This window comes from Heptranchias perlo, chromosome 25 (assembly GCF_035084215.1).
Source record: "Heptranchias perlo isolate sHepPer1 chromosome 25, sHepPer1.hap1, whole genome shotgun sequence".
Taxonomy (NCBI): Eukaryota; Metazoa; Chordata; class Chondrichthyes; order Hexanchiformes; family Hexanchidae; genus Heptranchias; species Heptranchias perlo.
Window position 1 is genome coordinate 35,424,683 of NC_090349.1, and position 26,542 is coordinate 35,451,224.

At 42.1% G+C, this 26,542-nt stretch overlaps 1 protein-coding gene across 1 annotated transcript in view; it reads right to left on the minus strand.

The window, feature by feature from the left end:
- The window catches only part of LOC137342216 (sodium- and chloride-dependent GABA transporter ine-like), a 77,180-nt gene that overhangs the window by 17,432 nt on the left and 33,206 nt on the right, over nucleotides 1-26,542 (minus strand). Inside the window, exons 3-4 of the mRNA XM_068006002.1 lie at nucleotides 2,021-2,231; nucleotides 66-198 (exon numbers count right to left, since the gene is read on the minus strand). Coding sequence (XP_067862103.1) covers nucleotides 66-198; nucleotides 2,021-2,231 — 344 coding nt within the window. The remainder of the gene's footprint in view (nucleotides 1-65; nucleotides 199-2,020; nucleotides 2,232-26,542) is intronic.

Consider the following 26,542-nt stretch of genomic DNA (forward strand, 5'->3'; position numbering starts at 1 on the left):
AACTAGTCAAGTTAAATAAAACTCTGAAGCATTTCGCTCCAGCACTTACATCTACTGCTTCTCACCTTTCCAGTCGATTTAACTCCTTTGAATATACAGAAATAGACGATGATCCAAGCCACCATGAGGAGACCAAACAGTTCCCAGCGCATGCTGCCGATCTCTTCAATCCCACTACTCACCTGCAGCAACCTGTGACTGTACAAAACAAGTGAATTTGCAGTTTTGTATTCATTGCAGTTTTTTTTCATAACATTACTGTTTCTCCTTTTGACAACGTGCATGCACTCTTATACAGGCAGGTAGTGGTACTGTAGAAATGGATTTGCACCCATGATTTGCCATGAATTACCAACCTCAATCAAGGTGAGAGGGGGGTAAGCAGAGCTATACTTGCACTCGCACTCACTACCTATTTCTCTCCATCAGGAGAAAGATAATTGAAAAGTCATGTTGGGCTACTTCCATGTGCACCCTGATGTCCAATGTCAAAGCAACACTCGTTGAGAGTAAGGTGGTGTTTGGCCACCTGCCTTGTTGAGAATGGTATGTGGCTTGGGGGGGTTCAAGAAAAGGAGAAAATAATGTTCAAAACAAGAATCCTTGCAGTCTACGTCACAGGGTAGTTTACCTTTCCCATGGGCTCCAGAGATAGATTTTAAACACATTAAACTGTTATTTTCCAATTCCTTTGCATGACAACAGAGTGCAACAGGAAATAACTATTATACATCACAAATCTGATTTCGCTGTTGCTGGCCGCAAGTCTTGGACAAATAGTACCAGGATACCAATGAACAAATCACCCGCTTTCCATAGTCTAGTGCATACTAATATCCATAGTTCAGCAAACGAGTGCCAGATTGCATTTGACCTTGAACCACATTGTCTGCAAGAGCATTTCACAAACAGGAGAAGCTGTATAGGAACCTTTGTCACTGGTATCCTAGATGGATTTTTTGGATTGATGAAAAATGACACTGTACAGCTGCACTAGCTCTTGTATTCTTGGATAAGCACAGAAGCCTCCTCTAGTATTGATGCTCCAGTAATAATCCTAGAGGACTGACAGTCCAGACTCATCTTTTCAAATGTTTGCTTACTGTAGACCATCCTCATGGAATCCAGTGGTCTGCCTGGATTTGGACTGTACCAAGTCCAGGAGTGAGATAGATTTTCTCTATGTTATCAAACAACATCTCAGTTGGAGTTTCTGCCTTGACAACTGGAGAGTTTGCAAGCCTTAAGAGTTCAAATGCTCCATATCCACCAGGAGGCACACTAGTGAATTCACCCCCAAACTCTCCTCACCAACCCCCCCCCCCCTGCTCCAGCATTTCAGTAAAAAGTAGTGAGTTGCTTATGCTCAGGACTTTCCCAAGGCACATTTCTAGTAACTTACTGACGATTATCCATCTGCTCCCAAGTTTCTGCAAAAAAATGCATTAAAACACAACAAAAATGAGAAAAGGCTGTCAATGCTTGTCCCTCTAGAACAACATCCAATTGTAGTTTAGACTTACTTCTGATTATGAATCCAATAGAAAAATAGGGCTCTGGTTGCCATGGAAGAGGGAAAGTATTCTAATAACAATCGTGATGGAGGTGTGATGGAGGTTCGCTCCCGCACACCAGTGTGTTCCCAATTTCTGCAATACTACTGGGGGTGGGGGCAGAGTCAGGTGTCAAGGAGAGGCCAGGTAGAAACAGGTAGAGTGAAGAAAGAATCATCACTGACCATTCTTGCCAACATCCGAGCTCCTGATTTGGGAGAAGCATCGGTGAAGGCCTGGGTGTAAGCCTGTCACCCGGCTTCTTGACTGCAGGTGTTTGATTGGAGAGGGCAGAGAAAAAAAAGTGGAAAAAACACACATGGGGAAATGACTGAGCAGATATACTATAGTGACAAAAAATACATCCAAACATAACCTGTATACTATTAATTATTGAAAATGTCTGTATCCCTGGCTATCAGGAGGAATCTCCTTTCCCTTCTTGTACATTCCCTCGTTGTACTTACTCAAAAAATTGTTGACTGGCAGATCGAAGGTGGGTGGAGTTCCCAGGAAATCCATCAGAGCAATTTTCCACAATGTTCCATGTGTTGTTGCAGCTTTTCCAGGGAAGCGATGATTGAAATGAGTTGAAGAGGTAGTACAGAGCCCAGGTGATAATAACATTGTAATAAGTACAGAGCAAGAATGAAATCACAACCGTCGCCACACCGACACCTGCATAGCACCAAAGAAAGGGCCATTAACAAAGAACTACATATGGCAGTCTGCACGATTAATAATTGTGCCTCTTACTGGCACAGTGAACTCGAAGTTCCAATACAAAACCTTGTTGATAGATAAAAATCAATAGTCAAACCTAATTAACCATTTGAGGACTGTAGTAGCAGTTCTGCACCAAAATGTTGTAAGGGGAAGGCAATGTAAGTAATATAGTCTCTAAATAAAAATATTCAATTTTTACAGCCCCCCCAAAAAGGGGTGGGGAAGTAGGGACAAAAGGATTTAGAAAATATTTTTGAAATCTCCAATGGGTATTTCTATGCCACACCTAATTCCTTCATCCCCAAAATAAAAGTGTGGGGAGGTTACATGTAGATGTCTGAAGGTGTAAGAGAATGGCCAATTATCTCACCCCTAAATCGAAGTTTCAGGTCATGACATCATGCGGTAATGCTTCTAAATAGGCCCAGTTACATAGTGGATTCAGACCAATTCAGATCTTCAAATCTTGGCTCACTTAGGGCATGAAACATTCATTGGATTACTGCACAAATTCAGGTGAATCAAAATATCATTTTTTCTACACTACAAAATTCTACTATCAGAAGTGGAGGAAGGGCCAGAACAGCGAACTGAAACACCCTGGAATAGTTTCCACCAACCAGTGAGGACTCAAAATAATGCAAAACCCCAAATCATTGTGCATAATCCTTTATGCATCAACAAGGTCTATTTACACACCTGTGTAAATAGGATTAGGCTCCTTCCTCATTCAGTTCAGCACGGTGTGGAAAATCTGCCAGGAGATTTTGAGTCTTACCGTAAGTTTTTAAAAATTAATTCTTGAGATGCGGGCGTCACTGGCAAGGCCAGCATTTATTGCCCATCCTTAGTTGCCCTCAAGATTCCAATGCTCTCCTGGCTAGCCTCCCATCTTCCACTCTCCATAAACTTGAGCTCATCCAAAATTCTGCTGCCCGTATCCTAACTCGTACCAAGTCCCATTCTCCCATCACCCCTGTGCTCGCTGACCTACATTGGCTCCCGGTCCAGCACTGCCTCAATTTTAAAATTCTCATCCTTATTTTCAAATCCCTCCATGGCGTCAGCCCCTTCCTATCACTGTGACCGCTTCCAGCCCTACAACCCTCCGAGATCTCTGCACTCCAATTCTGGCCTCTTGCGCATCCCTGATTTTAATTGCTCTACCATTGGCAGCTGTGCTTTCAGCTGCCTTAGTCCTAAGCTCTGGAATTCCTTCCCTAAACCTCTCCGCCTCTCTCTTCTCCTTTAGGACACTCCTTTAAACCTACATCTGTGGCTAAGCTTTTGGTCACCTGTCCTAATATCCCTATTATGTGGCAATGTGTCAAATTTTGTTTGATAACGTTCCCGTGAAGCACCTTGGGATGTTTTACTACATTAAAGGCGCTATACAAATGCAAGTTGTTGTTGTTGCTGCAGTCTGTGTGGTGACGGTGCTCCCACAATGTTATTAGGGAGGGTGATCCAGAATTTCGATCCAGACGATGAAGGATTGGCAAAATATGTCCAAGTCAGGATGATGTGTGACTTGGAGGGGATGGTGTTCCCATGCATCTGCTGTCCTTGTTCTTTCAGGTGGTGGAGGATATGGGTTTGGGAGGTGCTGCCGAAGAAGCTATGGTGAATTGCTGCAGTGCATCCTGTAGATAGTACACACTGCAGCCAAGGTACGCTTGTGGTGGAGAGGGTGAACAGTTAGACAAGAGGATGAAGCACCAATACGGAAGAATGCTTTGGTATTGAGTTTCTTGAGTGCTGTTGTAGCTGCATCCATTCAGCCAAGTGGACAGTATTCTAATTGTACTCCTGACCTGTGCCTTGTAGGTGGTGGAGAGGCTTTGGGAGTCGGGAGATGAACCACTCATCATAGAATACCCAGCTTCTGACCTGCTCTAGTAGTCATGGCATTTACATGGCTGATCCAGTTAAGTTTCTGGTCAATGGTGCCTCTGCGATGTTGATGGGAGACTCAGCAATGGTAATGCCAATGAATGTCATGGGGAGGTGGTTAGGCGCTCTCTTATTGGAGATGGTCATTGCCTGGCACTTGTGTGGTGCAAATATTACTTGCCACCTCTCAGCCCAAGCCTGGATATTGTCCAGGTTTTGCTGCATACGGTGATGGACTACTTCATTATCTGACGAATTGTGAATGGAGCTGAACACTGTGTAACCATCAGTGAACATCCCCAATTCCAACCTTATAATGGAGGGATTGTCATTAATGAAGCAGCTGAAGATAGTTGGACCTAGTATGCTCCCCTGTGGAACTCCTACAGCGATATCCTGGGGCTGAGATGATTGGCCTCCAACAACCACAAACATCTTCTATGCCAGGTATGACTCCAGCCACTGGAGAGTTTTCCCCGATCCTTATTGACTTCATTTTTATTAGGGTTCCTTGGTGCCACACTCGTTCTAATGCTGCCTTGATATCAAGGGCAATACTCTCACCTCACCTCTGGAATTTAGCTCTTCTGTTCATGTTTAGACCATGGCTGTAATGAGGTTTTGAGCCAAGTGTTCCTGTTGGAACCCAAACTGAGCTTGTGAGGAGGTTATTAGCAAGTGACTTTCGACAGCACTATTGACGACTCATTCCGTCACTTTGCGGATGATTGGGAGTAGGCTGATGTGGCGGTAATTGGCTATGTTGGATTTGTCCTGCTTTTTGTGGACAGGTCATGCATGGGCAATTTTGCACATTGTCGGGTGGACGCCATTGTTGTAGTTGTACTGGAACACCATAGCTAGGGGCACGGCCAATTCTGGAGCACAGGTCTTCAGCATTACAGCCAGGATGTTGTTATGTCCAGTGCATTTAGCTGTTTCTGAATGTCATGCGGAGTGAATCAAATTGGCTGAAGACTGGCATCTATCTGTGATGATGGAGACCTCAGGAGGTGGCAGAGAAGGATCATCCACTCGGCCCTTTTGGCTGAAGATGGTTGCAAACGCTTCAGCCTTCTCTTTTGCACTCAGATGCTGGGCTCTGCCATTGTTTTGGATGGAGAGGTTCATGGAGCCTCATTCTTCCATTAGTTGTTTAATTGCCAACAACCCTTCATGACTGGATAGAATCAAAGAATCTTACAGCACAGAAGATGACCATTCGGCACATCATGCCTGTGCTGGCTCTTTGAAAGAGCTGTCTAATTTAGTCCCACACCCCAGCTATTTCCCTCATAACCTGGCAAATTAGTCCTCTTCAGGTACATGTCCAATAGCCTTTTGAAAGTTCCTATGGAATCTGATTCCACCACCCTGGGTTCTCATATGACGGTAAAGTCCACACAGGATATTGGTTGTCAGATTGACCCAAGGGCTGATCTTTCCTTGATTTCCTTTGGACTCTCTTTTCTTCAACTAGCAAGATATGACTTGCTTCAAGTTTTGTTAAATCATCTTTTGCCATTTTTGCCTGTCAGAAACATCATGTTCCCATGTGTCAGTTGAGATGCCACATTTCTCCTTTTTAAAAAGATTGGTCTTTAGGCAATCCTTACATCTTTTGCACTGACCACCACAAGAGTGTTTATCAAGCTTCAGGCTCACTGCAGAATACCTTCTTGGGTAGTCTAGTATCAGGCATTTGGACTAGGTGACCTGTCCACCTTAGCTATCATTGCCTCTACGCCTGGCATACTTGCTCTTCTGAGGACCTCAGTGTCTGGAATCTTGTCCCACCATTGAATTTTCATGACCTTTCTGAGGCAACCTAGGTGGAAATGATGTGGCGATTGTAAGTGGTCCAGCTATCGCACACACTCAGCAAGGACATTAATGAACCAGTTGGGTTTTTATGACAATTAGGTGCCAGGTTACTTTTTATTTCCAGATTTTTAAAAAAAAAACTGAATTCAAATTCTCCAACTGCCATGTTCAATGGATTATTAGTCCAAGCTTCTGGATTATTAGTCCACTAACATAATCACACTACCATATCCAATATTCAGTTGTCTTTTTTAAAAAACAAGGCATCAATGATTCTGCTGCCTATTTAATTGTTTCCTACTTCTTATTAGCATTTCTGTGTGCTGAGGTGCTAAAGACTGATCTTAATTCCAGATTTCACTGTAAACGAATATTAGGGTGGTGTTTCCAGAGAAAAGTTCAAGGAATAAAAAAAATGTTCTTATGAGTTTGCAGTAGATTCAAATCTGAAACACCATTGTAGCCCAGGGACCAAAGTGACATCAACTGACATTGCTCTGAACTGGAGAAGCTCACTGATAATTGTTCTCATTTCCACCTGTCTCTCACCTTCAGGTGGACCATCTCTGGCTCATCCCTCCTCTTTCTGGACCTTTCTGCAGAGAGGAGGGTGAAGAGGCCAAAGACTGCATCCTTTTCATTCAGTTTCTCCTCTTGTATCTGCTCTCAGGTACTCTCATGTATGTAACAGAGCTTCTGCAGTGTTCTTTTTTCCTCTGCTGAGCTTTTCCCTTGTCTGTGATCAAGGTCCTTGATCACATCTTCCCCACCTCTTTCACTAACAACGGGGGTCTCTGTGATCATCACATTTCATCCTACTAGTGTTTCCATCTGCCTCATGTCATTTCCACCAACTACAATGTTATTCCCAGCACCAAGTGCATCTTCTAGATATTAAAGGCATCAAGGGATATGGGGATGGTGCAGGAAAATGGCGTTGAGGTCGAAGATCAGCCATGATCTTGTTGAATGGCGGAGCAGGCTCGAGGGGCTGGATGGCCTACTCCTGCTCCTATTTCTTATGTTCTCCTTACTTTTCCAAGTGACCGCTGTTTCTGTGACACCCTTCTTCATTCCCCTCACTATCAGTTGTACTTTCTGCAGCACTTTTCCCTTCAGCCGCAGTAGATTCAACACTTGTGCACGTACTTCTTCCCACACCTTTCTAGGTCTCCAAAAGACACTTTCCATGTAAGACAGTGATTTACATACACCTGATTTAATCTAGTATGCAGTACTCAGTGCTGAATGTGCAGTCTTCTCAATATTGGGGCAGTCAAATGAAGCTTGGATGATCACTTTGCCTAACTGTCCTCAAGCATGATTCTGACCTGCCTGCTGCTGTAACTCTTCCTCATGTTCTCACTCCAAAGTTCAGCCCATTCTCCTGCACTGCTTCAATCAAGTTCAAAAGCAAACTTCAAGAGCATTCTCTCTCTCCTAATGACCTTTAACCCGTTGGTCTGAACACTGACTAAAAATGTCAAACCTTTACTTTGTTACTAATGTTCCTTTGATATTCTACCCCTTGCTCTTCCATTTTGGAGCCATGAATGAGATGACCTTTAAATAGTTTATATGTATTTGGACTGCTATTCTGGATTAAACCCATTAGCTATTTGTGAAAGTAGTTGACATATCTGTACTCTTGGTTTCTGCCTGTTGTTCTCCCCTCCCCTCCTTGTCTTGGTCAGTTCATCTGAAATAATAGTGAATCTTACAAATTTAATGCATTTTGCATATGCCAAAGAAGACAGAAACTGCACATTTTGAAATCGATAGAGCCACTCAGTACTCAAAGGGTCAAGCACCAGATGGAACAACACTTACAAAAAAATAATTCCTGCTTCTCCTCTCATTCTGTCTGGGATTTTAATTTTTAAGAAATGTTTTAAGACAGCTAGTCACTTCATCTTTCCAATCAAGAATCATAAAAACAGGGCATGGAGCAATTACCAGTGTTCTGCTTTATGCAAGTGTCTGTTTAATTAATTTAAATATTCACCCCTCCCATTTACTAAATGGTAGCATAAAGACTCACTTGTAACCTAGGCTCCCTCAGTTTTTTTTAATCTAAAGAAATTCTAGATGAGAAACAGAAATATTTTGCAATACAATAGCACTTAATGAGAACCCAATCCCTGAGGTCTGATGAAGACCTTGTATTGTGTACAAAAGGAGCTCTTTGAGTCAGTATCAGGGAATGGACTTATTCAACTGCTGACTTAACTTCCACTTCAAGAAAACATCCAACTAGTATTTGCACTAATGAGTCATCTAGTAACTCTGCAATTGTGACCTTGCAGTCTGCATCCATAGAGACAATACCCTGTGTTTCACTGGACAGTGACATTGAGCTGGTTACAGGAGATGGATGTAAAGCAGCTGACCCTGAACTGTGCGATATGTGCATCATCAATGCAGACAGTGAGGTGACTATCACAGACACACAGTAAGGGTTATAATGCGGTAATTGAAAAAAAGTATTTTTCAGTAAGAACACCATTAGTTGATGTTACAATCCAGGTCCAGATGAATCTTGTAGCAACCTCCCTTCCTATAATATGTTGCGAGCCCGCCCTGGTAAAATTTGGCCGTAATGGTGGCAGTAAAGGAGAAAAAAAAATCCAATCAAGCTGTAATCAAGAAGTCACAAAATCTAGCAGTAAAACTCAAACAGGAAAGGACACTACGATTTTTTTTAAAAAAACAAACAGATTGAAAACATTTTAAACAGTAAAATCAAATGAAAATGCACACTTCGGGTTCAGAACAGCATTTATAAATCACCCAAACCATCTTGATGGTTCAGGATATCATCTGATCACATCACAGCTTGTATCATGGTCTTGAGTATCTCATTCTTTGATTCACTCAGTAAAAACGTTTGTATAAGTCACTGAACATTTAAGTCAAAATACATTAAGACATAAACAAGTCTCGTTAATAAAAAAATTATTTAGATACAAGGCCAATTCATTCCCTGGGCAGATTGGCTTTGGTGCAGCATTTCCTCTCTGCATTCAATAGGATCCATTGCACTATTAGCAGTACTCTGCAGTGACAATTTAAAAAATAGCCGAAGGGCAAACTTTCCTTTCAAAATACACTCCTGACAAATGGTGTTATAGCAGACAAAAAGAGTTGAGAAAAATACAACAAGCTCACAACAGTAAATGTACCTATCTGTACACCAGCCAGATAAATGGCTCTCTTCACCACCCCCCCACCCCCCACCAAATTTTTTGACTCTGTACACCAGCCAGATGTACAGAGAATAATAGTATAAAGAATAAGGTAGATGTAGAGAAGAAAAAAAAGTTAAAATGTTTATCATATAATACACACAAATTTTTAGAACAAACTACCACAGTCATTGCTCATCCAAAACTCTGCTTCCTGTATTCTATCTCGCAACGAGTCCCACTCGCCCATCACTTCTGTCCTCACTGACCTATATTGGCTCCAGGGATTGGGGGACCTGGCTCCAGGTCCTCCAATCCCTCAAATTTAAAATTCTCATCTTGTATTCAAATCCCTCCATGGGGTTACCCCGCCCATCTCTCGAACCTCAGTGTTACATTGCTTCCCCCACCCCAAAATTTCCATTCTTGACTCTGGCTTCAGCTGCCTAGGTACCACACTTTGGAATTCCCTCTCTGAACTCCTCCGCCTTGCCTCCTCCAAGACCGTCCTTAAAACCCACCTGTTTGGCCAATCATTTGGTCACCCCTTATAAAATCTTTCTTTGGCTCAGAGTCCATTTCTTTTGTTACACCAATGTTTTTCTATGTTAAAGGCACTAAATAAATGTATTGTTGGTGATGCCTTGGACCTCCATTCACTAACCCTCACAATTTTCTTTTTTGACCTCCTACTCATTGTCCAATATGTTTTTCTCCTTAATATAGTGTTTTGAGGCCTATTCCTACAAGTGAGGAGTGCATTAGAAATACAGATTGCTGTTTGTAATAAGAGAAACATTATAGTATTCTAAATCAAAAGGAAAGGCTTATTATATTTTGTTCCTCTGCTATGAAACTGGATGCTGATGATTTGGAACCAAAGTTTAAAGGCAGTTTTACTCATTTGATGGAAGTATTCTTGGTGGCCGATGCATGGTCTTCCACCAAGTGCCTCTTAATATGACCCAACATCTAGAGGCCATGAGGACAGAGACCCAGATTTTGATCATGAGCTGGCATTTTATGACCAGTTAAAACTAAAAGGGAAGAAGCAGATTCCCTGCCCACAAGCTATGGGAATCGTGGATCTCCGGCCTTGATTTGAAGTGGAAATAGGAAGAGCAGTATATAAAGCTCACATGGATGAGCACTACTCCTCAGGATCACTTTATGTAACAAAAGAAGGGAATGAATAGAGAGAGAGAAAAATATAAAGATACTAATCAGAAATAGACACAATGCAGCTTTGGAAATGGGAGAAGGTGATCCCCAATTCCATCACCTCAACCCTCCTCTCCATGTGTGAATGCCAACTGCTAAGGTTGTATTTTATGTGTTTAAATAGGGGAATGGGGCTGAAAGTATTCAGCAGTTTTCCTGTATTTTGTTACTAACCAACTGAAAGGTTACAACAAGCTTATATAATGAAGCATAAAAAAAGCACCATTTGCAGATTTAAGATTTTGGAAGGAATAGCAAACAGCCATTGCGGTGTGAATTTCCCTTTTTTAAAAAAAGGCTGAAATGCTGTTCCAAAGCCAGGCCTGTACAGAGTTTGAGGCATTTAAATACAGACCAGCACCATCTTCACGGACATAAAATCCTATTTATCTACAACCCCCAGTATTCTTTAAAGATTCAACGTAAAATAAATATAACAGTGTACTGAACAGTTTACATTGAACAGTGGTCAGAAAGTCCTTATTAGATAATCAAACTTCCTGTTGGAATATAAATTATTTAAATATCAGAAGTTTTTAATATCAAGACGCAGCTGTAATCTTCCTCTCCACCCGTTTCTTAAAAAATCATGAAGCCTTCACACTTGGTTTCTGTCCTTCATGACAATCAAAACTGAATGCCAGTGTACTGATCAGTGTTATATAACATATCTCTGGGTCATTGTCACAGGATGTTACCCAACTCGGTCAGATATTACTATTCAGTGCAACAATAATGCTATACATGGCTGGATCATATCCTGTACAGTTTTGGGTCATGACACAGCAACATCAGACATGGCCAAATCAGTGACAGACACATCTAGGTTGGCATTAAATCCCGTTAGACACTGATGATTCAGTATTCTGCATGACACTGGGTTGGAGGATCAGCAACAAGCAGTGCTCATTAACTCATCGCAGTCTTAACCTTTTGGAAGCCTTCAGTAATATTATACCAAAAATAGAATTACATTTAGAATTTTTTTTTTAAAAGTGAAAAATTCAGTTCTAAATAATTGGCTAATTCTGCTTGAAAATAATAGAAATTTAAGAGAAGTTTTAAACCTGACATGGAGGGTCTAACTGGCACATCATTGCTGTGGGTGTCAATGCTGGGAGCCAGTGATCACGGTTTAGGTTTGTGGTATGGGTGACAGACAACTAAGTGAGCAGCAATGTTAATATTATAAAACAAGTTACAGACACCAAGAACAGATGCGATAGAACAATGTTAGAAGGAGGGGAGGAAAAAGAATAGAGGTTACAGAAAGATGGATGGAAATTAAAGAGGGTACAGGTACTTCTTAGTAAATGGAGAGATGGGAAAATGACCTCAAAATAAAGCTTTTGCAAGGGACAGGAGCTCCAGCAATAAGGCACTTATTTAAACTGTGGCTACAATGGAGCCTGTGTGAACATGTCTTTCTTGGCTATTAAATATTTTCAAATATAGAACTTCAAAACAATTTTCATGTGTTTATGCTTACAATAGATTAAAATGAAAATGCCCTTCAGCTAATTAGATCTTATCCCTTCAGAATCCCGATCCAACCATCTTCTCATTGGAAATTAACATCCATCTGAACAGGCAGATGGAATCTCAGTTTAACATCTCAGCCAAGGGATGGCATCATTTATCAATGCAGCATGTCTTCAGTACTGTAATGCACAGCGATCTACATTATGCGCTCACATCTGGTGTATGCTCAAACCCACACTTCCAAACCCAGAGATAAAAGTCCACCAACTAAGACAATCTGACGCTACACAAATTGTCCCAGCCACAAAATGTGAAAACAGGCAGCAATAACAGTCACGCAGCACAGAAAACTACAAACATTAGTCAATCATTGTGACGTTGCTCCTGGGTAGTTCAGGGCCTATGTGGTGGTCTGTGATGTTTATTGCAGGCTAGCTGAAGTCTAAACTGGTCAGTGGTTCACCCAATGCTATAATACAGTAAATTTAATGAAGCACTGTATCATATGATTGATTTGAGGTAAGATATTAAACACCTTCTGATACTGAGATACAACCCTCATGTTTGTATTTGTAAACTTGTTTAACATGCAAGTAACTTTGTTCTTCTCTCCCCTAAACCCCTCATGCCTTAGTTATTATTTGCAGGTTGTGTGTTTGGATGGGAGTGCTCTGTAGTTTCAGAGAAGGGTGAAAAGTACGACTACAATGATACAGTTGAGAATTTGTCCACAGGACGGAGTCACACACACACACACACGACTCACACATCATTCCTCATTGGTACCTTTCATTTATTCACATTTAGTTAACTGCATATTTCATTGTTAACTTAAGTGGTTAGTTGAATTAATCATGGTATTTTGCTCTATAAATATCATGTTTATAGGGAAAATTAGCATGAGGTACAGCATCCTGAGGTGTAATGCCTTTGAAAGGTGAACTCTACACATGTGCTAGTTAAGGAGACTGTGGGGAGGGCAAGGAGTTACATGTAAAATTTAAAGAGGCAATACTGGCTGTTGGGTGTAGAAAAACAATATGAAATGAGTTTGGGCACTCTCAACCTAGGTGTTAGACAAGTTGGGCCCACAGCAAAACTGTCCCTAATTCAGCACAAATTGCAACCTCACAGAAAGGCTACAGAATTGCTGGTATGGGAAACTGTGGGGCAATGGTGCAATTTCTTTTAAAGCTGGAGTCAAAAGTACATTTATTGGTGCAAAGTACAGGGAGCTTTACTCTTCAGCTAGCCAACCTATATCTGATCAGAGAGTAATGCTGGTTGGTACTGTGTGCCTAAAATGAGAAAGTGTTGCATTTTCGAGCACTAACATTCCTCACCTTAAGAATGCAAAAGCTCATTACATTTAAAAAAAAATTGATTTCTAACTGGTGATCGTGCACATAGATAATTTAGGGATGCTTGTGTGCAAAGGAAAGGATGCACAATGCAAACCACTTATTCTGTTTAGGTTCTAGATTGAAAAACTCCATTGGCATAGAAAAATAGTTGTTAAAGGTTATTGGGATAACCGTACTTCAGTGGTAAATAAATGCAAGTTTTCGCTCTATCATAGATAATTAACACAATGGCCCCTGCCATAGGAGCATAAGAATATGATTTATAAAATATAACAATTAGGGTTGAATAACATAGAATGTAATGTTGGATCAATAACCTCGGGTTCTTGCACAAGGACCGTTAAGAATTGGGAGCATTTTAGTCATTTAGAAGATTAAATTGATGTCCATGCAAATTATAAGTACTGTTGGAACTAATGAGCTGAAATGTCTTTTTTTATTCCATGTTTTATGTATTTAAAAGTTATTTCATCTAGTTGTCTATTCTTTTAAGGCATGTAAGAGAGGTTTTGGGGTAAGGCCCATTCTTCCCTAATACAGCACTCATATACAGTGAGTTTTTTTTGCTGTTGATAGGAAGAGAAATAAGACATGCACTGATGACATCCATTGACGCAAATGTAAAGTGACAATTACAAGCCATTCCAAGATCCTCTAGAATGAAGATGACTGGAAAATGCTCAACTAAACAATGTTTTCCATCACTGAACATTAAGGAGCCTTAGTTTTTTTTGTTTGTTTCACAAAATGGAAGCCCTTCCATAAACATAATTTTATCAAACTTTTGATCTAGTCATAAAACAACCCAAAATTTCATGAAAAAAACACTCTTTGCATAGACAGAACAAGTGTTGAATGTGTTCTTGCCACGCACGTTTCTCAGAGAGAAAAGCAATAAAACAAACTATGTTATACATTGGCCTTGCGACTCTGGGACTGGATTTCAAATGCAGCTCAAACTGATGGGCTGAAAGTCTCTTCCATTTGCTGCCGGCGTCCTCTGCAAAATGAGTTTGAGTAGTCACAATATGGACCCAAGTGGGTATCAGCCGACAGGGTAATGCCAACCCTAATTCAGAGCTAATGGACAATCACACTCCAATGCCACAGGATGCTGGTACAGGAAAAGGAAAAATGTCACATTGTTACAACAGGGGTGGAGAGGTGCTCTTTGGAGCTCCAATGTGTCACATTGTTGAGGCAGAGTAGAGGAAGCTTTACTGTGCATCTAAACCATGCAACACATGATGTTGTGATTTGATGCCAACACTGTTTGCCTTAAGTGGATAGGGTCCCCTTCCCCAGCATTGATATCACTCACATTGCACATAAAAATTATATTAAAAAAATTAAAACAAAAAAAACCTCAGAAAGGAACCCCCACAGTTCCCAGCAGTGAGTATAAGCACGCATCTACAGAAGCCTGTGATCAAGTTGCCAGACTACCCAACCTCTTGGCTTCAGAACAGTATATTTAGCTGTGATGGGGGGTGGGTAAACTAAATTTGACAAAGTGTTAAAAACAGATTAACAGCCAAAAACAAATATTTCTAGAAAATCTAATTTATAAAAAAAGCAAGTTTATAGAAGCCCTTTATATAGTAGAGCCCTCCTCCTACCAGAATTACACAATCACTTTCAGAAATGATAGAACTTGTGACTTGCACTCACTTTAGAAGCAAAACAATCCAAAAGCACAAGTTATTAGTTCTGATCTGCATTCCAGTCACCAGACTGTCATTTTAGTTTAATAACTTTTCCACTGAATTTTTTTGCAATCGTGAAATTGCTCCATTCCACCTTCATCCCTTGAGCAAAAGTCCCCTACAGCTAAGTGGGTGTGAAAATCACTTACAGCCCTCCAGCAGTGCCACTTTGAGCTGCTTACTGGAAAGTGTGCAAGAGCGGCTGAAGAACAACTCTCCTTCGCAGAGATGACTGGCCCTCACTAGGTAGCTATGGCTGAAATCAGAATCTCAATTATATACATTCATCCTCTAGGAAGACTTTCTTTACTCACACATTGTTAAATATTTGGCAGGGTCCTACAGGAAAAAACATTAGGGTCATTCAAAATGCAAAAACGGAAAAGCTCCGAGTACAAGCTTCAATGCGCCAAATTGCCTTTTCTTGTTCTTAACTGTTTTGTGTGGGGGAATAATACCGAATTTCCATTCCCAATTGCTTTGGTGTAATATGTGTTTCAGATTATTGCAACACCAATTGAATAAGTTAAAATTCTTATACATTTAAATGCTGGACTGGCTTTGCTGGAGCTGCTGATTATCCTTTTTTTTGGGGGGGGGGGGGGTGGGGAAGAGAGAATGGAAGGGTTGAAGGCACATGGATGAAGGTAGTTATCACAGTCAAAGAAAAATAAGCAGTTAGGAACTGAACTGCATCATAGATGAGTGTGGAGTTACATACTGGAAGTTCCTGGGAGTGAAACGAGAAGCTGGTCATTGAAAATTGGTGGAATCAGTTTTAGAATGCAGGATGATAACTTGCATTAGGACCAAGAACAAGGCTTTTTTTTAAAAAAAAGAAAGGTCATAAGGGGGTTTGAAGGCTTGGTTGTGGTATCCGAGTGGTTCTGACTTAATGTAGCTAAGTTTTGCTGAGCCCAAACTAAACAGGGGCAAGTTCACTAAACTTTACCCTCTGCTCTCCAATAAGAGTCGCATGCAGGAGTCAAAAAGATCATGGGACATGTGACAACAGTATAACTTGAGATAGTGTGAAAAGAAGATATGGATTCACTACCTGTCTCTCTCTTCGATTAGCACAGACGGGAATGATCAAGCGATTAACAGATTTGATCGGGTAGACTATCTCTGTCTCAAAAAAAGAAAACGGAGGAGAAAGTCTGCAGGTTAGAATTGGAAAATAAAGCAAACCCCTTGAGAAAAACAATACGGTAAAAATGACACCAGGTTCTGCCAGTAACTGAAGACCAGGTCCTACTGCATGCAACCGGTATAGAAAACCCAACATAGAACAACGGCAGGATTTCCATAGGCTTAAGCTTGAAACAGTGTTATTTCCGCATTAGGTAAAGCAAGATTCCTCCCGCCCAATGCACTTCTCCCAGTATAAAGAATAGCCAGATGCCAAATTTACAGCAAGGAGGGAAATGTCTTTTTAAACAAAAAATCCTATGGAAAAAGTGATTTTCCAACTTGCCCATGTCGGGATAACAAACAGAAGGACACAGATTCAGGCTTTAAATTCTTATACAACAATTCAGGGATTGTTTAGTTACTACAGGTCACGATACAATGGGTTATTGTATGTTTTGATGCAATTTCAGTTCAAGAATTGATCTGTGCTGTGCTGCTGCTGTTCACTGCCACTGGAATCAGATATCAAAGCAACTGAACTTTTAATCCCACATTCCAGTTTCTTTGGTTTAAAGGATAGGCCACAGTTTCATGAAAGAAAGGAGCCAAGTGTTGCTGAACACGTCAGTAATAAATACTGCACTGTGATTCAACGAGATACGTAGTGCTACTATACTACATATATCGACAGCACTCTCGCCTCAGAGTCAGAAGTTTGTGGGTTCAAGTCCCATTCCAGAGACCCAAGTACACAATTCAGGCTGACACTTCAGTGTGGTACTGAGGGAATGTTGAACTGTCTTTCAGAGGAGACATTAAACCGAGGCCCTCGTCTGCCCTCTCAAGTTGACGTAAAAGATCATAACCATTGCACAGCAAGTGCTGGTAATGGTTCTGCTGTTGCCATTTATAGCTCCTCTAGACCCATCTTTTGTCTCTTTACTTGTCCCACTACCACCCCCTCCTGCCTTGCACCATCTTCCCTTTTAGCATTTAATCACTTTCGCATTCCATCCTATCAGACCTTCCCTTTTGTTCTTTCCTCCCCTCCCCTTTCCCTGGCTCTGTACTTGCTTAAAAACTGTTAATTCTCTAATTTGTTCGAGTTCAGACGACAGGTCATAGACCTGAAACATTGGGCTCGATTTTCAGACGTCCGAGCGGGTGCGTTCGTGGCGGGGGGGGGGGGGAGGGCTCCGAAAATTGGGGATTCCCTGGGTGGGTCCGAAGCCCGGTTACAACCTGCCCACTTCCGGGTTCCCTAGTGATGCGCTTAGATGCGCACGCAGCCCCCGCATGCGGGACTCCCACCGGCAATTAAAGCCAGCGGGATCCCACTTAAGGCAATTATTTTGATACTTCAGGTTGTTAGCAGACCTGATTTATAGGATATTTTAGGAGGGGTGGGATTTTCATCTAAACTGGGAGTGTTTCCTGTACTGGGGGAAACAATCCCAGTTGAAATGGACGTGTTGCAGCCACCAGCTTGTGGCAGCTGCAAAGGTCCATTTGTCAGGTTGGTGGGGGGAGACCCTCACTCATTGCAGGAGGCCACTCTGTCACTTTGGACAAAGTTTGGCCTCCACCACCCTCCTCCTAACACTAAAATTCATCAACTTGCAACCTCAACCCCGGTGTGCAGTCACATTTACCTACTTTGCGGATCACCTCAAACGTACATCTTCCGGATGGGGGCTGCCATAGCTGCAGTCATGACCCCCTCGGAGGACAAACAGCACCACCACCAGCCTCGCCGGCCACGCCGTCCACCTCTGACACCTGGAGCTCCACAACACAGTGCTGTGACACATCCACCTGTACAGCAGGAGGGAGGGCAACCGCAGAGAGAGATGCATCGCAGAAGGCACTACCCTCGCCACAGGGTCTACAGACCGAGGCACAGCTTCCTGGACCCCTCTGAGGAGCAGTGCACACAGAGGCTCAGAGTCACTCGACATGTGGTCGTGAACATCTGCCGCCTCCTTGATGCCAAGCTGCTCCCGGCTGGCCCGAGCACCATCTTCTTACCTATCGCTGTCAAAGTCACCACTGCCCTCAACAACTTCTCCTCCAGATCCTTCCAGGGTGCCACCGGGGACATCGCCAGCGTCTCTGTCGTCTGCAGAAAAGAGCCCTGCAAATACACCTGCACCCACTCTGCAGTGACACAATGGGTGGCATCAGGTGTGGGTCTTCATGGTGATCCTCAGGAAAGGGCATTATTGCACAAGCAAGTCAAGAATGGCCAAGACGTGGCAGTAGTGGTGCCAATATAATATGTAATGTGAGTTGATCAGAAATCAAATATAAGTAAAAACCATGACAGACCCTCAAACACCCTTGTGCATCCCCTTCATGCTCATGACACGTTTGTCTTACGCTTCCTACTACACATACGTGATGCATGCCCTGTGGCTGCAGCAGAGGTAGTGGCAGGTGGGGTGAGGCTGACCATGAAAGAGATGCATCAGAGGATGAGTAGGAGATAGAGCCATGAGATTGTATGAGGATTGGGTTGAGTGGTAGTGGTGGGATGAGTACTGGCGAGGTGAGTAAGCGCAGGTAAAATGAGGATGAGCTTTGAGTGGGTGTGAGGAGTGATGTGATAGAGTAGTGTTGGCAGTGCAGAAGGAGATGTGTTGGGGGCGGTGATGTGGCAGACGGAGTGTAGGGGAATGAGTAAGTGTACGCACTTTGGCTGACCTACTTAGGTCATTGAAGCGCCTCCTGCACTGTATGCGGGTGAGTGATCTGTTGGTAGTGCTGGTGACCCCCTCTGCCATCTCGAGCCAGGCCACTTCCTCCCGTTCGCTGGGGAGAAGATCTCTGTCCTCCCCCTCCTCCTCACCCCATCCAGTAGGATCTGGAGTGAGGCATCATTAAACCTGGGAGCAGCCTTCCCCCTGGGCTGCTCCATGCTGTAATTTTGGCTCCTTTCTGCAGCATCAGTCAGTGGAGGACTGCCCCTTTAAATAGGGCTCCTCCAGCTGACAACCTATGATGCAGGTGCGCAGTCCGCCCGCTGCGCAGCTTTCCAGCACGAAACCCGGAAGCCAAGGCAAGAGCCTTCAATTAGGCTGCGATCGCGTGCAGAGCACCCTGAAGTCACTGGGCACGTTACCCGCGTGCCTAGTCGGCCCCCCGCTGCCAACCTGCCTCCCTCCTAATATCGAGCCCATTAACTCTGTTTCTTTCTCCACAGATGCTATCTGAACTGCTGAGTATTTCTGTTTTTATTTCAGACTTCCAGCATCCGCAGTATTTTGCTTTTGTGTTATTGTGAAATGTTAAGATGCATGACATGCATCCTTCAGGTAATGGCTTCAAAAACACAGTGTCCATCATGAAGCTGCTTTGCCGATGTAGCCCCTGTTGTGAAGGCGGAGAACAAATGAAAGATACTTGGTGGGCGGTGGTACCATGTACCAAATTTGCCCAATGCAGATCCCCTGTTAAGAAGGACGAGGGTCATTTCCTGAAACTCTTATTTCACCATGGCTGGCTCATTGCCTATCTTGTTTGTCACCCAATGGCCGTAAGCTACCTTGATCTGTAAGCAGAGCACATTTATGATGATGTTTGCAAGTGCCTGAGCATTTCAAACAACACCTTGATAACCAGACAATCTTCCTGTGCCATACCTTCTCACATTAGCTTGCATGGTGCCTTTCCTGGCAGTATTCATTTGCAGGTGACCTGTGATGTGCCATGTGCATGGTATTGTTGTCTCAGTGCAATTGTGCCATGCAACTTTCATTGAATTAAGGAGAGTTGCAAAAAGTGCTAAAAGCTTGATAGTGCAATAGATGAATATTTACATTGGGTCTAGCCTTGTATGAAGGAAGAGTAAACATTATATATATATATAAAAAAATGGTGCTTAAACTTACCTCGGCAGATCTCATGATGCTACCGAACAACTTCCCCATTTTCTCCCAGGTACAGCAGACCCGGGAGACTGCATTCACTCGGTTGACTACCTCTACACAAGCAGCTCACACCTAGGATTTAGCAACTGGGTGCCCTTTGGCACCAGACTGCTTTCACTGCAGTCCTGCAGCAATATCTCCAATGATTCATTACTGAAGGAGGGCGTCACCTTCATGATGGCACCAACTCTGTTGCTCCCTTCAGCTTCCAGCAGAACTACAGTCAACTTCTCAGAGTGATTAGTAGCCCTTTAAAAGCTGCTGGCTCGTCCAATTTTGTAATTTGCAGCCAATCAGCTTTCAGACTAGATTCCCAGCACATGTTTTCATTTAAATAAACGGGAGGGGGACACTTTTACAAAATGCAGTGTGGCCAGCCCTCCATGCCAGTGGTGTGGGTGTGCCCACACCACAGGTGAGCACAGTTGGATTTTGCTGCACTCGCAAAACTGGGGCTCATGCATTTAAATGGGATTACAATTTGTGTCACTCTTACCTATAGAAAAATGTTGGGAATGACATTTACAGTTATTGATTGGGAAGAAATCCCAGTCAGGATTTCTTCTGACTACAACATTCAACTACACTGCCCCTCCCATATAGGACAACCAAAATACATTGTTAATTTTGGTTTTAGTGGTTGTGGGTCACAACTGTAATCAAAAACAGTCAGAACAGCAGCAGTTGGGTCAGAGTGAGGTTATGGTAAAACCAACATTCACAATGAGCCCCAATGTACAAAACAATATTCCAGTTACAGTGTAGAACTTTCTAATCCTGTCATCTAGCTTCATTCAGCACAGTCAAGATTTGCTATTGTAACACTTTACACTATAGTGTAGAGGATGCCATGATGGGTTTCTCATTGCATCAAAATTTAGTACATAAAACAGCATTACCACACCATTCAGTGCAAAAGTGGTTGTTGAAGGTAGATGATAGATCACAGGGCACCGACAGCACGAACTGGAACAGGACAGCATTAACATGTACAAAAAGAAAAATCAGAACTTAAAAATCCAAACTCACAGTAGCTTGCACTGGCATTTATAGCACAGATTAAGCACAAGTTTATACGCTGCTGTGAGTCCAGTGCAGAGGTTGGGGGAGTGGGGGGGGAAGACGGGCTAAATGGGAGGAGATTATTAAGAAGTTGTGGACAAAAAGAGAATTACTTCAGTAGGACCAGTCTCTGTCAGATACCATTGAGGGAGGAAAATAGTTAATGACAGCCCAAAACAATACAAACTTCTAATGGAGGACAGCTGATCAATGAAAGTTCACTTGATCTCCACTGCAAGCCATGCCGTTGATCAGATCTGTTGGATTTCTTTTTGGATGGTGGAGGTTCAGTCACTGACAGATTCTCAAGTTACAAAATAAACAACATTGTACAGTCAAACTCCTCTCCAATGAAACTAATCAGGGACAAACAGTTTTCCATCTTTTACCAGTTCAGCAGTGTTTAACCTCATAAATGTGAACCGTCACTGATCTCTATCATCTTTTTCAATGAAGAACTTTTAGTCCTAAACCTCTGAGGGGCTGAAATTCCTTCGAGTGCTATTTTTAGTGTTCTGGTTCATGTGCTTGGGCAAAATTCCTGCAGGCACCATTTTAAGATCTTCAAACATTAACCGAAAAGAGTTATCAATTTTGGTAAAAGAGGGTACAAAAGGAGTTTTTTTTTGTGCATTAACCAGTCTGCTAAAAAAAAAACTCCTGGGAATATAACCCCTAACCATTCAATCTAATGAAAGTTACCTATTAAATGATCTCCTTAACACTTAATATAGATTGACATGAGCAGAAATATATTATAGCAGGAACATGCACAATTTTGTTTTAAAAACTAAAACCTGTAATTAACAGTTGATTTGAAAAAAAATTAGACGAGAGTTCCAAAATTGTAGCTCCTGAGCTGGAGCACAGAGGTTGGTAAGGGCAGAGAGTGAACTTCTAAAGGAGTGAATTATTAACAGAGTGAGCACTTCCAACTGGGAATTTGGAGAGTGTGGGAATTAGGTGCTATGTGATTTAAACCAAGGGACTATAAACTAATCTATCAACTTTTAAAACTTAAATTAAAAAAATACAAAGGACTAAGTAATTACTAATTATTTCAAAATCAAGCTAAATCCATTTACTAAATATAACCTAGATCTCAAGTGGTTCTATTAGTCCTAGAAATAAATTGATAATAAATAAATAAAACTAGAAATGGCAGTACAGCTTTGTGAGAGTTTGTGGACAGCGAGACTGTCCAAGATTGCCACGTCTGCAGTAAATGTCTCTGGCTTGAGACACTATGGCTTTGAGCTGGAGTGCGAGTTAGAGACACTCTGACACATAAGGGAATATCTAGATAGTTTTCTCCAGAGTACAGCCACACCTCAGATGAAAGCACAGGCACAGAAAGGAGAGAGTGTGACTGTTAGTCAACAGGGTAGTGGGAACCTAGGCAAGGTAGAGAAGGAAGTCCCGCAGACACTGGTCCTGTCCAACAGGTCCAACAGGACCAGTGTCTGCGGGACTTCCTTCTCTACCTTGCCTTGTGAGGCATGGTTAGTAAGTTTGCAGATGACACCAAGATTGGTGGCATTGTGGACAGTGAAGAAGGTTATCTAGGATTGCAACGGGATCTTGATAAATTGGGCCAGTGGGCCGATGAATGGCAGATGGAGTTTAATTTAGATAAATGTGAGGTGATGCATTTTGGTAGATCGAATCGGGCCAGGACCTACTCTGTTAATGGTAGGGCGTTGGGGAGAGTTATAGAACAAAGAGATCTAGGAGTACAGGTTCATAGCTCCTTGAAAGTGGAGTCACAGGTGGATAGGGTGGTGAAGAAGGCATTCAGCATGCTTGGTTTCATTGATCAGAACATTGAATACAGGAGTTGGGATGTCTTATTGAAGTTGTACAAGACATTAGTAAGGCCACACTTGGAATACTGTGTACAGTTCTGGTCACCCTATTATAGAAAGGATATTATTAAACTAGAAAGAGTGCAGAAAAGATTTACTAGGATGCTACCGGGACTTGATGGTTTGACTTATAGGGAGAGGTTGGATAGACTGAGACTTTTTTCCCTGGAGAGTAGGAGGTTTAGGGGTGATCTTATAGAAGTCTATAAAATAATGAGGGGAATAGATAAGGTAGATCGTCAAAATCTTTTCCCAAAGGTAGGGGAGTCTATAACGAGGGGGCATAGATTTAAGGTGAGAGGGGAGAGATACAAAAGGGTCCAGAGGGGCAATTTTTTCACTCAAAGGGTGGTGAGTGTCTGGAACGAGCTGCCACAGGCAGTAGTAGAGGCGGGTACAATTTTGTCTTTTAAAAAGCATTTGGGCAGTTACATGGGTAAGATGGGTATAGAGGGATATGGGCCAAGTGCAGGCAATTGGGACTAGCTTAGTGGTATAAACTGGGCGACATGGACATGTTGGGCCGAAGGGCCTGTTTCCATGTTGTAAACTTCTATGATTCTATGATATGGATCAAGGCTACAGGGAGGATGTCCAGAATGCTAATTATGGCACCGTGGAGCATGAGGCAGTCTTTGGGGGGGGGGGGGGGAAAGAGACACAATCAGAATAGAAAGGCTGTAATCATAGGGGATTCTATAATCGGGGGGGCGGGGGGTAGATAGCATCTGGCACCAGTATAGGGACAGGAAGGAGCTGTATCGCTGGGATGGGCTCCACCTGGGAACCGGAATGAGATCAGAGTCCTAGCAGAAAGGATACATAGGGTGGTGCATAAGGTTTTAAACTAGCAAGATGGGGGAGGGATCTGGTAGCAACAACAAAATGGCAGAAGTATTGAATAGTTACTTTGAAAGAAAGACTTGCATTTCTATTGCGCCTTTGACGACCTCAGGACATCCCAAAGCGCTTTACTGCCAATGAATTTCTCATGAAGTGTAGTCACTGTTGTAATGTAGGACTACCTTGCCTCAGTATTTATCATGGAGACTTAAATGGTGGACATGTCATTAGAAGAAGAGATCAAAAATGATAAAGACATTTAAAGTAGAAAGTGGAGAGATAATTGATAAACTAATCAAACTTAGGGAAGATAAAACCCTTGATCCGGATGGATTGCATCCACGCATATTAAAAGAAATTAGGGAAGAGATAGCAGAGGCACTATTACATATATATATAAAAATTCATTAGAAAAGGGAATAGTGCCAGAGGACTGGAGGACAGCTAATGTGATTCCTAAATTTTAAAAGGGAGATACAACAAGACCAGAGAACTATAGGCCAATTAGCTTAATGTCAGTGGTAGCAAAGATAATGGAATCCTTACTCAAAGATGTAATAGAAAAACATCTAAAAACCAAAAATATAAAGAATAGTCAGCACGGATTTCATGCTTGACCAACCTTATTGAACTCTTTGAAGATGTAACAGAAAAGCTGGACAAGGGTAATGCAGTAGATGTAATATATTTGGATTGGACAGAAGAATACCAATTGTTTCCAAGCTTAAAAAACTAGAAAAATATTCTTTCTCCAGTTCAGGAAATTGCTCGTGTTAGCTGCCAGTACGCGGTAAGTCTATTTTTTTAATGAAACTGAGAGCAACAGTGGCAGAGGTCTGAGTGTTCGCAATCAAGCTGAGAGGAAATTATTTACTTTTATTGAAAAACATGTACCAATCATCATTTCAGTCTGGAAACAGGGCCCTTATTTATTAAAAAGGGTGTCTGCTATCCATAATTTCCCTTCTTTGTCTGCTTAGCCCGATGCTTTTTTAAGCTGAGAAAACAGGAATGACACAGGCTCCTGGGCATAACTTTCTCCTTCAATTTCTCTCCTCCATTCTCTTCAGATGCTGCAGCCTCTGGATTGGGAAAGTTGAGACCGAGAACTGAGCAGAATAAATCTCAAAACCTGTCTTCACCCCATGACGCTGAAAATTGGTGTGTAGGCACTCAGCCCTCCCCTAGAGCATCTCCATTTTAAATATATATCAGATGTTGTACATCTCACATGAATAATTGTAAGACACAGCAAGTCAAACAAAGAAAACTGGCATGCAATCACCAGCTGAGAAAGTACAGCTTGGAAAGTCTACTTAAAATTGCAAAATTTACTTAGAATTTTGTTTCCATTGAATGGATAGCCATAAAGTACAATTTTTTTTCCAGAAGTGGGCTAATTTTAAAATGGAGAATACTCAACAAATAACATTTTTTATGGAGGCGACTTCGTACCAATCATAACATACATTTATTGGAGTTTTTATAATTAATGGAAGAAGTAGAACATTATCCTTAGTGAGCACTTACTAGCAACACATGCTCTTTGCATTAGCTGCCACCTCCGCAACTGTTGTGTGTGTGTGTGTGTGTGTGTGTGTGTGTGTGTGTGTTTTCTGAGTGCCTACGAGAAGTCTCCACATATGTTTCTCCAAGCTTTTAAATTAGTGACTGGAAAATCATATCCCATGTGTGCCAGATACAGTATCCACTTATGGCATGAGACATTGCCCAGAGGCAAGATGAAGTTTAATGCTTAGTTTTCTGACACCAATTATAACTCTGCCACAGTGAGTACAGCAGTTAGGATCATAGAATGGTAACAGTACAGAAGGAGGCCATTCAGCCCATCAAGCCTGTGCCGGCTCCTTGCAAGAGCAATCCAGTTAGTCCTACTCCCCCACTCTTTCCGCGTAGCCCTGCAAGTTTTTTCTTTCCCCCCCCCTTCAAGTATTTATCCAATTCCTTTTTGAAAGCCACGAATGAATTTGCATCCACCAACCTTTCAGGCAGCGCATTTCAGATCATAACTACTCGCTGGGTAAAAAAGATTTTTCCTCATGTCGCCTTTAGTTTTTTGCCAATCACCTTAAATCTGTGTCCTCTGGTTCTCAACCCTTCCGCCAATGGGAACAGTTTCTCTTTATTTACTTTATTAGTTGCGGAGATGTCGGCTGGTGGACCAGGGTGTTGCTGGTCAGTGCTCACTAAGGGTAATGTTTCAGATTATTTCCCTTCACACCCAGTGACTGAGACTCACAAAATGGTGGATTTAGGAATTAGTTACTAACAAAGATCCGTGCCAGGGAGGAAATCTATGGGCACCACTGTTCGCCGACAGTACTTACCCATGGAGTTCTATGCTCCTTGCTGTTTAGCCAGGAAGGAATGCTCCATTAATGAAGACCACTGTTATTACAAAACTCCTTCAACTTTGTGCTCAATAAGAATAAACAGCTTCAGTATCAATAAAAAGATTGACAAGTATTTTCAAAATTCAATCTGTCAAAATACCAACGACGGCTTCAAGGGTTTATTGACAAATAGGACTCACTACAACGTGTTGTTGGAGCTAAATTAAAATGGTCTGATTCAAGGAATCACTTAATAATGGGGGAGGGATGGTCAATGATCAGCTGTAAGAGCAATTAAATTGTTTTGACCTCTGAAGAACTTTGGGACATTTTAATTATGATGTTGGTGTCATAAAAATGCAAATAGTTGTTTCAGTATGTTCAGTTATCAGCGTAGAGGA